Source organism: Mustela lutreola, chromosome 8 (genome assembly GCF_030435805.1).
Source record: "Mustela lutreola isolate mMusLut2 chromosome 8, mMusLut2.pri, whole genome shotgun sequence".
NCBI lineage: Eukaryota > Metazoa > Chordata > Mammalia > Carnivora > Mustelidae > Mustela > Mustela lutreola.
In genome coordinates, this window is record NC_081297.1 from 99,719,452 (window position 1) to 99,735,069 (window position 15,618).

The window sequence follows — 15,618 nt, forward strand, 5'->3', positions numbered from 1 at the left end:
TTTAGGGGCGCCTGGGTGGCTCAGTGGGTTAAGCCGCTGCCTTCAGCTCAGGTCATGATCAGGGTCCTAGGCTCGAGCCCTGCATTGGGCTCCTTGCTCAGCGGGGAGCCTGCTTCTCTCTCTGCCTCTGCCTGCCTCTCTGCCTGCTTGTGATCTCTGTCTCTCTCTCTCTGTCAAATAAATAAATAAAACCTTAAAAAAAAAAAAAGGATGGCTTAAAAAAACAAACAAACAAACAGTAGTGATAGTTAATAGTTCTAAACTACTTAATCTCCGGCTGGAGAGAGGAGGAAGCACTTAAAAAAACAAAAAACAACCAAAAAACGCTGCTTTTAAATGTGAACACTTTTTTCTTAAAGGCTATTCTTCCAAGAGAAAGAACCATTATTATTATTTTTTACGTGCTTCCCATGCCTGTCTAAGCTGCTAGGAGTTTAACACAATTTGGGATCAAGCTTTTGCTTCACCATCTGCCAGCTTCTCTGCCACACTGCCAGATTCATCTTTCGGGCCGCAGTCTCTTCTGACGCTGTTTGGTTAGGTGGACTCTTGGATCTCTCTGATATTCTGCACCTGAGACTTGCCCTCTTTGGTGCCCCTCTCCAGCTCCTCCCAGATCTTGGGAAGAGCACAGCAATCTCCGGCTGCTTCGGGTCCCTGGGCGCAGTTGTTCCCCCGGCAGCTCTCCAGTTCCCAGGCTCCCGGGCTCCGGGGTTTCCAGGCTCCGCAGCTCTGCGGCTCCCGGGCGCAGATGCCAGGAGCCCGCCGGGCGTTGGGGAGCTAGGGCCGCCCCGCCTGCGCACAGTGATGCCGGGATTGGGGGCGGGAGCGCCGCCTTCGTCTCCCGCGCGCTCGCTCGCTCCCGCCCTCTTCCCCGCCCCAAGCCGTCTCCTGCCTCAGCCGTGCAGGCTCCGCACTGCAGATGCCTGCCGACCGCTCCGCGCTCGGTGGCTTCTGCGGTGCCCCGCAGGTCCCTTCGACCGTCGAGCGCCGGCCGCACTCTCGCTGCTCCGGAGGGCCCCTCGGCTAAGCGGACTCGCCAAGTCCCGCGCGCGAAGCCGCTACGCCGGCGGGGTAGCGGGGATCCAGGCGGACGGCGACCGCGCCGGAGCCCGGAGCGCTCTCGAATGCGGCAGGACAAGCTGACCGGCTCCCTGAGGCGCGGAGGGAGATGCCTGAAGCGGCAAGGCGGCGGCGGCGGCGGCGGCGGCGGCGGCGTGGGTACCATCCTGAGCAATGTGCTCAAAAAGCGCAGCTGCATTTCTCGGACCGCGCCCCGGCTGCTCTGCACCCTGGAGCCGGGTGAGGACCCGGGGCTGCAGATGGGGCACTGGAAAGTAGCGTGGCGCCCCGGAACTGATGCCTCTGCCTCAGTTGGACTCCGCCTAGGCCGGGGAGCGCTTGCGGGCCGCGGGGTGCAGGGTACCGCGGCTTGGCGCAGGCGGGGCTGGGTCTCTCTGGGAGGGAAGAGCGCGGGCGAAGGCCTGGGCGCGGGCAGCGGCCTCCCAAGGCTGGGAGGACCCGATGCTGCCGGCGGGTCCCGACCCCGCGGCCTGTGCGCAGTCTAGCCCTATTTATGCCGGGAGCTTCGGGCGAGCGGCGCGCTCGGCCCTGTGCGCGTGGTGGGGAAGTGTCCGCGGCTACCCGGGCCACCAGAGGCCGCGCAACCAATTGTGCTCTCGGCTCACAGGAAGCCAGATCTTGAAAGAGGTGCGTGAGGTGGAGAAAGGCACAGGTTTGATACTTGGGGACGGACGGGAAGGCAGCGGCTGCGAAGGAAAAATTGGGGGCATTTTCCTGAGGATCTGTGCGGCGTGAGTGCCAGGGCCAGCTCGCCTGAAGCCTTTAATTTGTGTGTCCGTGTGGGGAACGGGTTGGAAACATTCTTGCAAGTAGTGATTCTTTCTTAGAGCCAAAGTCCGGGAGCTCGCCTTGCTTGCTAGGCTAGGCCCTTTATGCTGCTAGCTTGTGTTTACATATCCCTGTTTCTCTAGGCTGCATAACTCCGCGTCTGCTCCATCGCCCAGTATCCCTCCCTGGGGTTTTATGGGCCCGGCCGTGGCGCGGACGCCTGGGGGCAGAGAGCTTTCTGCTAGGGGTGGCCGTAGAGGGAGCCGGCTGCACTCTCATCGGTGCTTAGCGCTGCTCGCTTGTCCCCAGCGTCGCCCCAGCGGGGTGCCAGACGACTTTGTCCTCCCCGAGCCTCTGCCTCCCAGCGCCATTGGGAACCTGCTATCCTGAGGCTGCTGGAGAGAATATGACGAGGCGCGGAACCCCAAAAGGTGGAACGCTTGACTGCCTTTATGAACCTTGTGGTTTCTTTGTTTTTCTCCCCAAGGAAGTGTCTAATTGCAGAGACTGTAGTATTTATTCACCTTCTTCCTTTACCCTTAAAAAAAGCTTCTTCCCACGTTAAAAGTGTTTTGTATTTCTGAATCCGGAACAGCCGTGACTATCAGATGAAACATAAACCTTCTCCCCTCCCTTACTCAGTTAGAAGAAAGGGAAAATGACCTGATTTCAGCTATCGCATGCAGGTGGTGAATGATCAATTCCAGTTAAGTCCTGTGACTCATTTTTTAGATCGTGAGAAAATAGTTGTGGTTTAGACTAACCCCAGCCGGTTTTCAGCACCTGATGACCAGCAGGTGCTCTGAAAAAGCCAGGGAGCATATTCGGTCATACGGTCAGGGAATCCAGAGATTTTAGGTTGGTTGAAATAACTGCGCGGGCGGAATTTTCTTGCCTTTGTTACAATAAAGCAAAAGTCATGACGACATGCTCCTCCGTTCAGCACTCCGCATCTGGACAGCAACCTTACAACGAAGTGTGTTTCTCATAGTGCCTTAAATCATTCGCCCCAGCTGGAGGCAATCATGTGGCCATTGTGTCATTGCTCTGCACCATCGAAGCAGGACTTCATTTAAATCATCTCAGAGAGATTAGAATTTGAGGGGGGTACTTCCCTTGGGGAAGGAAATCTTTTCAGGCAGAATATGCTTGTGGTCCTGAAGCTCTGAAAAGACGGATCAGGGCATTGACTGGATGCCTGGGATTCTGTAACACAGCTTGACTTTAGAAATCTAGGACCCAAGTCTTGTATTCACAGTACTCTTCTAGGACTTCCAAGAAGGGCATCTGCATACTGTCATGGGCTTGGGCAAATCGTGTATTTCTTGAGTCCACTAGTCTACTTTATTATTGTAATTCTAAATTCTGAAGATAGTTTCTATCTACATACCAACTCCTAAGCAGTGGAAGGTGTCAGGAGGTTTTCAGTAATCTGCAGTCAACATCTTAGAAGGAAACATATTGTCATAAATGAGAATCATAAATTTTAAAACTGAAATTCTGTTAATAATGTTTGATATATCTTGATCCTTGAACTTTTAAGTAATAATCTTTAAAAAATGACTTGAAATATTTAGTTGATTTTGAAATTGTAGAAAAAAATAACACTTTCAGATTTGATTTTATTATTGTTTTTTAAAGATTTTGTTTTATTTGAGAGCAAATGAGAGAGAGTGAGAGAGAAAGCACCAACAGTGGGGGAGGGGTAGAGGGAGAGGGAGAAGTGGACTCCCCATTGATCAGGGAGCCTGACACTGGGCTGGATCCCAGGACCTTAGGTTCATGACCTGAGCCGAAGGCAGACGTTTAAAGACTGAGCCACCAGGCATCCCTGATATTATTTTTAATAAAATAAACATGGGAATAAAAATTGTCATGTAATTTCCTTCAGGAACAACAGCATATACATCTAACATGGGATTCTGAATAAGAGCCCAATATGAATATTTCATATTGTCTTTGTATATTATAAGCACATTGTCTTGATATATTCTCCTATTTATTTTCTCTTCTTCCTTAGATTTGGGACTGGAATCAAAGAAGTTTATTTAAAGTTATAGACAACTTGGAATTAGCTCAGTTATATTTTTAGCTTGTAGTCTATGATTAAACATACCAACTGTTTTATCTTCAATGAGCAAGTGTATCATGACAGAATTTTAAGATACATGAAAATCTCTGAATAAGATTGTTAACGTGGATTATTCCACAAGTGAGAAGGCAGTGACATTATTTTCATAACTTTTAATATTTCACTGAGGTTTCCTACATAGATTTAGTTCATGCATGTATTAGAAAACAAATTCTATAAGTAGAGAATTATCTTCCTAAATTTCATAAATATAAATTATACTGTGCTAGGTGATTTATAGTTAATCATCACAACACTTAGTCTACTGAGATAGATATTATTACCCTCATTTTAAAGATAAAGAATTGGGCTCCTGGGTGGCCCAATGGGTTAAGCCATGGACTCTTGGTTTCGGCCCAAGTCATGACCTCATGGTCCTTGAGATCCAGCCCTACCTGGGCTCTGCTGTGGGCATGGAGCCTGCATAAGATTCTCTCCCTCTCCCTCCAAGTCTTTGGTGTCAATTTTTTTTTTTTTTTTTTTACTACTCCAGACAGCTGTGGAAGCCACCATTCTATGTGATAAGCTTCATTCTAGTGACCACAGGGTATTTTTCTATTTTAGAAAATCAATATTGTTACCTTCTATTTTAACAAAATTGACTAAAATTTAGCAAAAAATATATGTTCTAAAAATTTATGATGATTCAGTAGAATCAGGTTAATTTTTACTTTTATTTTTGGTCTAACGGTATTTTCTTCCAAAATAACAGTTTTATATTTTTCTTTTAGGAGTTGATACAAAGTTGAAGTTCACTCTTGAGCCATCTTTAGGTCAAAATGGTTTTCAGCAGGTAACTATTTTTGGTTATTGAAAATACTCTTACTTGGGGGAATCTACAAGGCACACAGGGTATATTCTCAAAGTAGGAAAACTAACATATACTTTACTACACATAAGGCACGTCAGTTTTTAAAATTATAGATAAATTAACTTAGGAGCTTATAAATGGCCTGTGTTTATACCTGCAACGAAAAATTTTGTACTTGCTATGTGTGTGAGTTTTGTACTTGCTAGGTGTGAAAAAAAATTTTAAAAATGGAATATCTATTATTTTGAATCCATAATACATGTTTTTGTTTCTGAACTAGAGCTTTCCAGCCATTGTGTGTGGATGTGAGTCTCAGGTGTCTTAAGAGGACTTCAGGTGGGGGGTGGGCAGGCCTTGGAGCCTGGCTGAAAGAAGCTCTGTTTACCTCAGTGTGCTGTACAAATTTTCTCATACTTTCTGGATATCAAAATAGGAAAAAGGTTGAAAAGTGCTTATCCAGGTCAATATTATCACTTTGCCAATGTTTTTTCTGTGTTCCTAGTGGTATGATGCTCTGAAGGCAGTTGCCAGGCTGTCAACAGGTATACCAAAGGAATGGAGGAGAAAGGTAAGGAGGATTCAGAGGGCTAAAATACAAAAGGATCGGCACTCTGTTCCTCTTTAAAATGTCTGAAATGTCCAAAAGAACATTCTAGATTTAGTAATTTGAAGGCTGTCTCTCTTCATGATTTATTCATCTAGTAAGTATTTATTGATTATTGATTCTATGCCAAGTACTGTTCCAGGTCCTGAGGATACAGGAGTGGGAGGATTAAAAAAACAGACCCAAATTTTCCTCCTCACTGAGTTTACAATGCATACAATATAAAGTATGTCAGATGGTGATAAGTGCCGTGCATAAAAATAAAGCAGAGAAAGAAAGGAGAGCCCTGGGGGTCGGGGAATGGAGATAAGGAGGTGGCATTTTAAATAGCAAGGTAAAATTTGAATAGGGCCCTGATGGTGGTGAGGGGAGCTACCTGGGGGACCAGCACTCCAAACAGGAAGCACCCTCCCACGATTGTCTCAGGAGTATGCAAGCACTAGGAAGGCACTGGGGGTGCTGAGGACAGTGAACCAAAGGGAAAGCATTTGGAGAGAGGGTCATAGAGGTAAATGTGATGGGGGTCAGGAGTTGGCAGGTCATGTAGACATTAGAGACTGCCGTAAGACCTTTGCCCAGTCTCAGATGGGAAGCATTGGGAAGTTTTGAGCTGGGGAGTAACATGATAAAACATATTTTAAATGGACCTCCCTGGCTTGATAATATGAAGGACAAGGGCGGAAGCAGGGAGATCAGTGGAAGACTTCGGGTAATTCAGGCAAGAGGTGGATCAGGGTTGCCATAGTGGAGATGGAGAAAAGGGATCAGAGTCTAGATGTATTCTGAAGGCTAAGTGGACATGGATTCCTGTTAGATTGAATATAAGGTATGTGATTCTGATGCTTGGGAGAAAAATCTGGCTGGTGATATTGATCAGTGTTCCTCCTGCTAAATTATGTTCAAATACCAAAACTTGAAGTGCTTTCTTAATATATTGATTTACAAATCTAGTCTTTTTTTAAAAAAGTAACATATCATGTATTATTTGTTTCAGAGGTACAGGTCTGTGATTCATCAGTCTTACACAATTCACAGCACTCACCATAGCACACCTCCCCAATGTCCATCACCCGGCCACCCCATTCTTCCCACCCTTCTCCCCTCCAGCAACCCTCAGTACAAACCTAGTTTTAATACTTTTAGAGTTTGAACATTGGGGGTTCCCCTATTTCTTACAGAAACAGCTTTTTGGAATAAAGTCATCAAAGGAATAAAAATATCCAGTGACTCTTTTTAAAAAAAGTTATTCATTATGGGACCCCATCTGTCAGTTTTGTGTGTGAGAGAGAGATTGAGGGATGATTTAAAGGCAGAGGCTGCTCCATGGTGAAAAAAGACCCATTTTCCATGAATGTCCAAATACAGAGAGTGATTCCAAGCCAAGTATAATAAGCTCAGAAGATAGTATAGCTAATCCAGTGAACTGAGATAAGAGTTGAAAAAACTTTTTGTTTCCTTAACAGTATCCCTCCCTAATGGCTGAATCATTGCTTAGTGCATAATAGAAGCTCAACAAATATTAATGGAAAGAATAAATGAAAGACCCTAATTGGTGCAATTCAGTATAGCAAACATTTCAATGAAAAGTTGATTTCTACATGTGGATCTGTTCCCATTTTCTTGTTAGCTGCAATAACTATTTTTTTTTTAATAAAGAAAGGTGAAATTATATATTTTACTTTAGGATTTTTCTTTATCCCTTAATATTTTACTTTAGGATTCTTCTTTATCTCTTAATATTCTTCTTTATCTCTTAATATTTCTTAAATATTTTAGGTTTGGTTGACTTTGGCAGATCAGTATTTGCACAGTATAGCTATTGATTGGGACAAAACCATGCGTTTCACTTTCAATGAAAGGAGTAATCCTGATGATGACTCGATGGGAATTCAGATAGTCAAGGTAAGGCCCCTGAGTTTGACCTGTTTATTTTGACTTGGAAGGAGGTTTCTAAGAGCCAGATGTTTCCTGGACAGAGGATCAAATGGAATGGTCTGAATGTCCGTATATTTTCTGCTTTCTTATTCCCTTAGTTAACAGCCTTTTAATGGGGAACTTTGTCTTGTTTTCATAAATTTGCATGTTGGCGGTAAGAAGAAAATGTTCCTATTCATATTCTATTTACTTGCTCACTTGATAGGAGATTGAAATTTCTTTTTCTTTCTTTAGCATGGGTCAGTGCTGTTAGCTGGATTTTTACATGAAAGTTACAGGTTTGAAATTTAAAGTTAAGTATATTTCATGTTAGAGGGGGTTCTTATTAGGATCTTTGATAATTTCTTAACTGCCAATTTATGAAGATAGTCAGATTGACTGATGGGTCTACTTAAAACCAGATGGTCAAGGGTTCAAGCCAGCTGTGGAGACAGCTGTGGTTTGCCTACTGGGATTATTTCAATTGATTAGGGTCTGTTGCCAAAAGCCAAGGTTGCTGATTCAATTTGATCCCATTCTTCTTCTCTTACATAGGCCTCTAACACATGGCTTTTGGTTTTATATGAGTTCATTACAGTATAATGCTAAGCTCGGGTTTTATTTATTTTTATTTTTTATTTTTTGGAAAGATTTTAATTAATTAATTAATTAATTTATTTATTTGACAGCAAGCAAAGGAACACAGGCAGGGGGAGTGGGAGAGGGAGAAGCAGACTTACCGCTGGGCAGGGAGCAGATCAGGGAGCCTGGATGGAGTGGGGGGTTAGGAAGTGGAGATGGGGGTATTGGGGGGTTGGGGGGCTCCAGGGGCTTGATTCTGATTCCAGGACCCTGGGATCATGACCCGAGCCAAAGGCAGACACTTAACAACTGAGCCACCCAGGCACCCCTAAGCTGGAGTTTTAAAAGGGAAATTGTCTTTCATTAATTTTGGCCATCAGAATTTGGCTAAGGTTTTGACAGATTTGAAGATACTTTTTTCATGAAAAAGTCCTAACTATAAAAGGAGCTGCTTTATGATCTAACTCAGTCCATTTCAGACAAATGTTAAAAAGAATGATGAAATTCTATTTTGTTTGTTTATAAAGCCTGGGCGCTGTCCATATTTTAGCTGTTTATTTGGAATTTCAGAATGTTTCTCAGAGATGAAGTATTCCATGTTTGAAATGTTTTCTTTCTGTTTAAATTGTGAGTTAAGGCAGTATACATTTTATAACAATCATGTTATTTAGAGGATCTTTAATTTTTCTCATTGAAGTGAATGCTGTGTCAGTAAAATGACATTAACTCATGAAAATCATAGTCTCTGCTTAGTTATTAAATTATATATATTGTCTTCATTAAATACTAAAGCACGATAGAGGTTTATTTTTTATACAAATTTATAAAATAATTTGGATAGATTTTTCTGTCTTGGACAGAATGATTTTCCTGTCTCTACAGTATTGCATTTTTTGATATTTTGATATTGCTCCTTAATATTATTTGGGGTTGAATATGATAGTTGAATATTACATCTCATTTCAGAGAAAGGAATAAGACTAGCATTGATCACGCATATATTGAAATGACTCTTATTTTATCCGAGACTTAGTACTTAAGGAAACTTTCAGTTTATATAGAAATAGAATGTAATTTCTGTTAATTGAGTCACTTTTGTATTAATTCTGGAAATACTTTAAATTTTGACAGAAAATTCTGAAGAAGGTTAGAAAATTTGCCTGACTGAAATTGCTCTTGACAGTGTTCAAGTCAACTACATCTCAAAAAAACTGGGGAAAAAAAAATGTATCTTAGCTTATTAGAAAACATTAGGAAAAAGAAAATTTTAAAAATTGTTTTGGCCCATGTGTATAGGGTACATAAACATTCTTAAAAGCTAAAATCCATGCTGATAATCTGATTCTATTTAATGCTGAGGCAAAGTTAAAGGCACTTTTTGGAGAGACTATAAGGAGACATTTTAAAAGAATATTGTTTGCCTTCTTCAGGATCTTCACCGCACAGGCTGCAGTTCCTACTGTGGCCAGGAGGCTGAGCAGGACAGGGTTGTGTTAAAACGGGTCCTGTTGGCCTATGCCCGATGGAACAAGAATGTTGGGTACTGCCAAGGCTTTAACATCCTGGCTGCTCTAATTCTGGAAGTAGTGGAAGGCAACGAAGGGGATGCACTGAAGGTGAGTTTGGGGCTCTGAAGAAGGCAGTTGAAATTCTTCTGAGAGTGAACTGTCATTCCTCTTCCCTGATGGCCATTTGCTACACCTTGTACTGACCCATAATCACCACTTCCCCCATGTTAAAGCCAGGTCAAGTGACGGACTCACATATCTGCCAGATGTGAGGAGAATGATTGTTTTTGGTCCCATAGATAAAACATCACATTTTTAAAGCAAGTTGAATATGAATTGTATTAATTTATCGTGATTTGTAACAAATTAACTGCTTAAAATAGCAAACATGATTTACCTCACAGTTTCTTGGAATCAGGAACCCGGGTCCACTGTAGCTGGCTCTAAGTCATATTGTTGTGTCATTCAAACTGCTGGCTGGGTCTGCAGCCTCATCTGAAGGCTCAGCTGGGGACAGCATTCACTTCCAAGTTCATGTGGTTGTTGGCAAGATTTAATTCCTCACAGGTGGCTGGCCCAGGGCCTGGGTTCCTGGTTGGCTATTGGCCGGAGACCTTTTATAGTTCTTTGCCATGTCTCCATCTTACAGCGAGGTGGCTGGCATCCCTCAGAGTGAGGAGGAGAGTAAAAGAGAATGAGCAAGGCAGGAGAGATTAAACTGCAGATTTGTACCCTAATACCAGAAGCTGCATTCCATCATTTTTGCCATATTCTATTCATTAGAAGCCAGTCATTGGGTCCAGCTCTTACTCAAGGGGAAGGGCTCATATAAGAATGTGACTGTCAAGAGGTGGAGGTCATAAGGTCGTCATGTTAGAAGCTGCCTGCTCCACAAGTTATGTTTAATTCCAGTTGGATCTTTTTATTGCTTTACTATCTCATAGATGGGGAGTGGTATGGAGGAGGTAAGCTAAGAGTACATGTATACGATGGAAGGTATTTGCATGGAAAAAGGTTATGGAAATGAATGATATTTTATGATCTTTTAATCTTTAGTACCCGGAGCCTTTATCAGTAAAAACATTTTGGAAACACTTTGAGATGGGTTACAAACAATTTAAGCTAATAAATTGGAATGTGAGTCCGTGAGTCACCAGAAATAATCTTTATGAGAAATGAAGCATTTCACAGGCACAGGATGGCTGCTTCCTTATTAGCCTGGGGCAGTATGGGGTTGCTAATTCATAATTGAACCCTCAAACTGCTAGGGGTTGTAATGCTTTGTGATGGATGGGATGGATACTCAGTCTTTGTTTTCAGGAGCCTCCCCCGGCCCCAGCCTTGTGTTTGACTGCGATAAATACCTTAGTGATATTCCCAGTCACTGACTAATGTCATATGGAAAAATAAACAAATGTTCCTCCAGGTTTTATATGCATCATGGTGGAATTAATTATAAACCCAGCCTGACCTGGTCTAAATCTGTATTCACCCTTTCATTTTTTTCCATTCTTGTACTTCAGGAAACAGCTCTGAAACTCCTTCTTCATCACATTAAGTGAGGGAGAGGGGAGCCAATGACAAATCAAATACATGAGTTCAAAACATTTTTTATTAAGCCTTTGTTTTGCTCAGTCTATTAGCTTTAGGTGATTTTGTTCTTTTCAGATGTTATTTCTGTGACTATAAAAAGGACTGTTGAAAAGTTGGAATAAGCAATTCAGGTTAGGAGTGAGGTGGAGAGGTCTGGGGGCGGGGACATACTTGCCATTCAAATCATGAAAGAAACTCCTTGACAAACTAAAAATTCACATAAAAAAGATGGATGAGATAAAGCTGAGGAACTGAATATTTATATTTCTGCCTCTAAGAAAACGAACTCCGTGAGATGAAATGACATCATCATCATTTCAGAATCTTGTGGTTAGACATTGAATATGCAGACAAAGATTGGATTCATGAAGAATCACTTCAGATACAAGGGAAGATATTGGGGTCAGTGTTTTTTAGCTGCCACTTTGGACCCTGCAAGTTTTAATTATTAGGCAAATAAATAGTTTTTTTGGGAAGTAATTAAACCATTTTGTGTGCTTTTGAGCACTTACTGTTTTTTCTTAGCAACTGTTTTTAACTATTTGTTAAAATGTTTAGGCTCCTTCATTATTTATTTTTAAAAATATGTAATTTTTTTAGAGCAGTTTCAGGTTCACAGCAAAATTGAGAGGAAGGTGCAGAGATTTTCCATATGCCTCTTGCTCCCACAAGTGTACAGCTTCCCCACTATCAACATTCCCCACCAAATGTACATTTGTTACAATCCATGATTGTAACATGGATTACAATCCACAGGTTGCCTGGTACAGGTCATAGGCGCCTAAATTGCATAGTTTACATTAGAATTCACCCTTGGTGTTGTACATTCTGTGGGTCAGACAGATGTTTAATGATGTATCTTTATAATATTCATCCAGAGTGTGTTTACTGCCCTAACAATCCTCTGTGCTCTGCCTGGTTATCCCCCCGCCTTTCCCCCCTACCCTACCCCCACTCCCCGGGCAACCACTGGTCTTTTTATGATCTCTTGCTCTATCCTGATGTCATATAGTTGGAATCATACAGTATGTAGCCTTTTAAGATTGGCTTCTTTCACTTTGTAATAAGCATGTAAGGTTCCTTCTTTCCTGTCTTTTCATGGCTTGGTGGCTCATTTAATTTAGTGCTGAATAATACTCCACTGTCTGGGTATGCACGGTTTATCCGTTCACCTACTGAAGGATGTCTCTGCTGCTTCCAAGTTCCAGCAAATATGAATATAGCTGCTATAAACATCTGTGCACAAGTTTTTGTGTAGACATGAGTTTTCAGCTCCTTTGGGTAAATACCAATGAGAGTGATCGCTGGATCAGATGGTGAAAGTATATTTAGTTTTGTGAGAAACCACCAAACTGTCTTCCCAAGTGGCTATAGGGTTTTGCATTCCCATCAGCAATGTGTGAGAGTTTCTGTTGCTCCATATCCTTGTCAACATTGGGTGTATTCCAGATTTTGGCCATTCTTTTTTTCTTTCTTTCTTTCATTTTTTTTTTTTTTTAAAGATTTTATTTATTTATTTGACAGAGAGAGAGATCACAAGTAGGCAGAGGCAGGCAGAGAGAGAGGGGGAAGCAGGCTTCCTGCCGAGCAGAGAGCCCAATGTGGGGCCCAATCCTAGGACCCTGGGATCATGACCTGAGCCAAAGGCAGAGGCTTAACCCATTGAGCCACCCAGGCACCCCTGGATTTTGGCTATTCTAGTAGTTGTGTGCCATGGTATCCTGTTTTAATTTGAATTTCCCTAATGATATATGATGTGAAGATTCTTTCATATGCTTATATCCCATCTTTTTCTTTTTTCTTATATCCCATCTGAATGCATCTTTGGCAAAGGACTTGTTTGGTCCATTTTTAGTCACATTATTTTATTTGGAGTTTTAAGAATTCTTTGTATATTTTGGATGACCGTCTTTTATCAGATACGCCTTTGACAAATATTTCTCCCAATCTGTGGCATGTCCTTTCATTCTCTTGACATTGTCTTTCACAAAACCGAAGTTTTTAATTTTTTTTTTTAAAGATTTTATTTATTTATTTGACAGAGAGAGATCACAAGTAGGCAGAGAGGCAGGCAGAGAGAGAGAGAGAGAGAGGAGGAAGCAGGCTCCCTGCTGAGCAGAGAGCCCGATGCGGGACTTGATCCCAGGACCCAGGCGCCCGAAGTTTTTAATTTTGAAGTAATCTAGCTTACCAATGGTTTCTTTCATTGATCGTGTCCTTGCTGTTGCATCTAAAAAGTCATAACCATACCCAAGGTCATCTAGGCTATCTTATCTTCTAAGAGATTTATAGTTTTGCATTTTACATTTAGGTATGCGTTCTCTCTTGAGTCATTTTTTGGTGAAAGGTGTAAGTTTTGTGTCTAGGTTTAGTTTTTGGCATGTGGACGTCCCATTGGTCCAGCACCATTTATTGGAGACACTATTTTTGCTCTATTGCCATTATTTATCTGAATTTTTTTAAAGATCTAATGCTTGGGGACGCCTGGGTGGCTCAGTGGGTTAAAGCCTCTTACTTCGGCTCAGGTCATGATCTCAGGTCCTGGGATCGAGCCCCACGTTGGGCTCTCTGCTCAGCAGAGAGCCTGCTTCCGCCTCTCTCTCTTCCTACCTCTCTGCCTACTTGTGATCTCTGTCTGTCAAATAAATAAATAAAATCTTAAAAAAAAAAAATCTAATGTGTGGTCTTCAAAATGTATCAGTGGGTGGAGTGGCCCACCTAGCATGACACACGGCTGTCTCTGATGCCCTACGTGAGACTTTGAGATGCCTTTGGACAGAGAATTTCAGTGTGTCACAGGAATTACCATGATAACTGAAAATTTTTGTTCTTCTTGTTTCATGTAATTTTGAGAGATCATCATTTCTTCAGAAAAGCTGAAGTATCTCTCTTGTATTATATCCTTAGATAAAAAGTACCATAATAGACCATTACCTTTAAATATTGCCTTTGTGAGCCTGTCCATCCCTCTTCTCCTTACTCAGAGAGGGCAGTCTTCTCTGCTGGACATCTGTACCCCCTCATCAGCTAGCCCTAGTCCCTCCAGGACCTCCTTCCTCCACACAGATTGCATCTACTGTTCTCCTTTTATTGCTCAGCTCCCTCTGTAATAAAGGTCTCAGAGGTATTCTCTCAAGAGAATGGCCCAGTCCTTATTCGCTTAGTCAAAACAATGATCCTAAAAAGTAGAAACTGGAAGCCAGAGATGAGGGAAAGATGGGCCCTTGTCAGGTCTGGGAGAGAATTTTCTTGGGAAATAGAGTTTTGTGTTAGACTGAAAATTAAAATGTGAGACCATGATATAGGGCCAGCTATGATTTTATTCTTAATTTTGTTTTTCCTGTGCTCCGGGGAGTGAGTGGTCTTCTAGGGAGGAGGAGCACAGCAGAGGATACCAGCTGACAGAGTAAGGACCCGAGACTGACACACAGAACTCGTGTGTTTTGCTGGGTCATTCTGGTGGTTCTTGACATCTTAGCAAAGGTAACACAACTAGAAAAGTTAGAATGAAAATAGTAATTTGAAGAACTTGTGAGATAATCTTATAAAAGAAATCCAGACTTTGAAAGTACCCCACGTTCAAACAAAACCCTTGTTGCATTGTCCTGGGAGAGGAAAGTGGACGGAAAGCCACTCTCAGTTCCAATAACCAGGTTGATGCTAAGTATGTCTCTAGACTTGCTTTCATTTGAGGCGGAGTGGGGTGAGGTTTATGATGGTTCAGCTCTTGGTTTTCATATGAAGGTTGTGAAACTGTGCTGCCACCAGGGAGCCAGTATGGGATTGCTGCTTGCTGCTGATGGAGCTCGGGCTCCACCACTGAGTGAGGCTGAGCCTTGTACCAGCACAGCTCCTTAGGGGCTGCACTCGGGTCTGGTGCCCCATCTAGAAATTTCAGACAGCAGTGGACTGTGGGTCTGAGTTCCTTTAATAATTATGCCTCTCACTCCTCACCCAGCGTGCACATGAGCCACAGAAGTCCAGAACATTCAGTATTGACACATTGAAATGATGGTGTGCTTTGGCTAACTGCATTTTTAAATATGTTCCTTTTATTTGGGACATGTTGGGATCTCAGTGTTTAGGAAGCGATCTTATTCTTTATCTTTTTCTTCAGATTATGATTTACCTTATTGATAAGGTACTTCCTGAAAGTTATTTTGTCAATAACCTCCGGGCTCTATCCGTGGACATGGCTGTCTTCAGGGATCTCTTGAGCCTGAAGCTCCCCGAGTTATCTCAGCACCTGGACACTCTTCAGAGAACCGCGAACAAGGAAAGTGGAGGTAGTGATGACTCGGTGCTGTTACACTCCTGGGAATATTTCACTTCCCCGATTCCACTGTCCCCCCTGAGCCTAGACCTTGCACAGAAATACTTGTTTTCAGGTATTTCTGTTCATGAGCGTTTGGTGCATTGAAATAGATGGTTAGAGAACAAAAACACAACTGAAAAAAAAATCATAGGGCCCCGTGTTGAACCTCAGACTGGTCCTGGTTGGGAAGTCCGTCAAGAACCGAGTACTTTACCAGTCCTGAATGGACATCTAACAGGATGCATTTCTTTCTAGATGGAGAGTCTGTCTTACCATCTAGTTCAGCTGCTCTCAGCTCATACCAACCCA

General features: G+C 42.5%; 1 protein-coding gene across 5 annotated transcripts in view; it reads left to right on the forward strand.

Annotated features, from left to right (window-relative positions):
* TBC1D30 (TBC1 domain family member 30) overlaps nucleotides 1–15,618 on the forward strand; it is an 82,276-nt gene that overhangs the window by 41,505 nt on the left and 25,153 nt on the right. For 3 of the 5 annotated variants that reach the window (XM_059186231.1, XM_059186230.1, XM_059186234.1), the window contains 5 exons: nucleotides 4,714–4,775; nucleotides 5,296–5,361; nucleotides 7,174–7,299; nucleotides 9,324–9,509; nucleotides 15,112–15,280. In XM_059186231.1, the coding sequence (XP_059042214.1) occupies nucleotides 4,714–4,775; nucleotides 5,296–5,361; nucleotides 7,174–7,299; nucleotides 9,324–9,509; nucleotides 15,112–15,280 (609 nt within the window). Of the gene's footprint in view, nucleotides 1–712; nucleotides 1,303–4,713; nucleotides 4,776–5,295; nucleotides 5,362–7,173; nucleotides 7,300–9,323; nucleotides 9,510–15,111; nucleotides 15,281–15,618 lie in introns of those variants that run through there. The other 2 variants (XM_059186232.1, XM_059186233.1) reach the window with 2 other exon arrangements.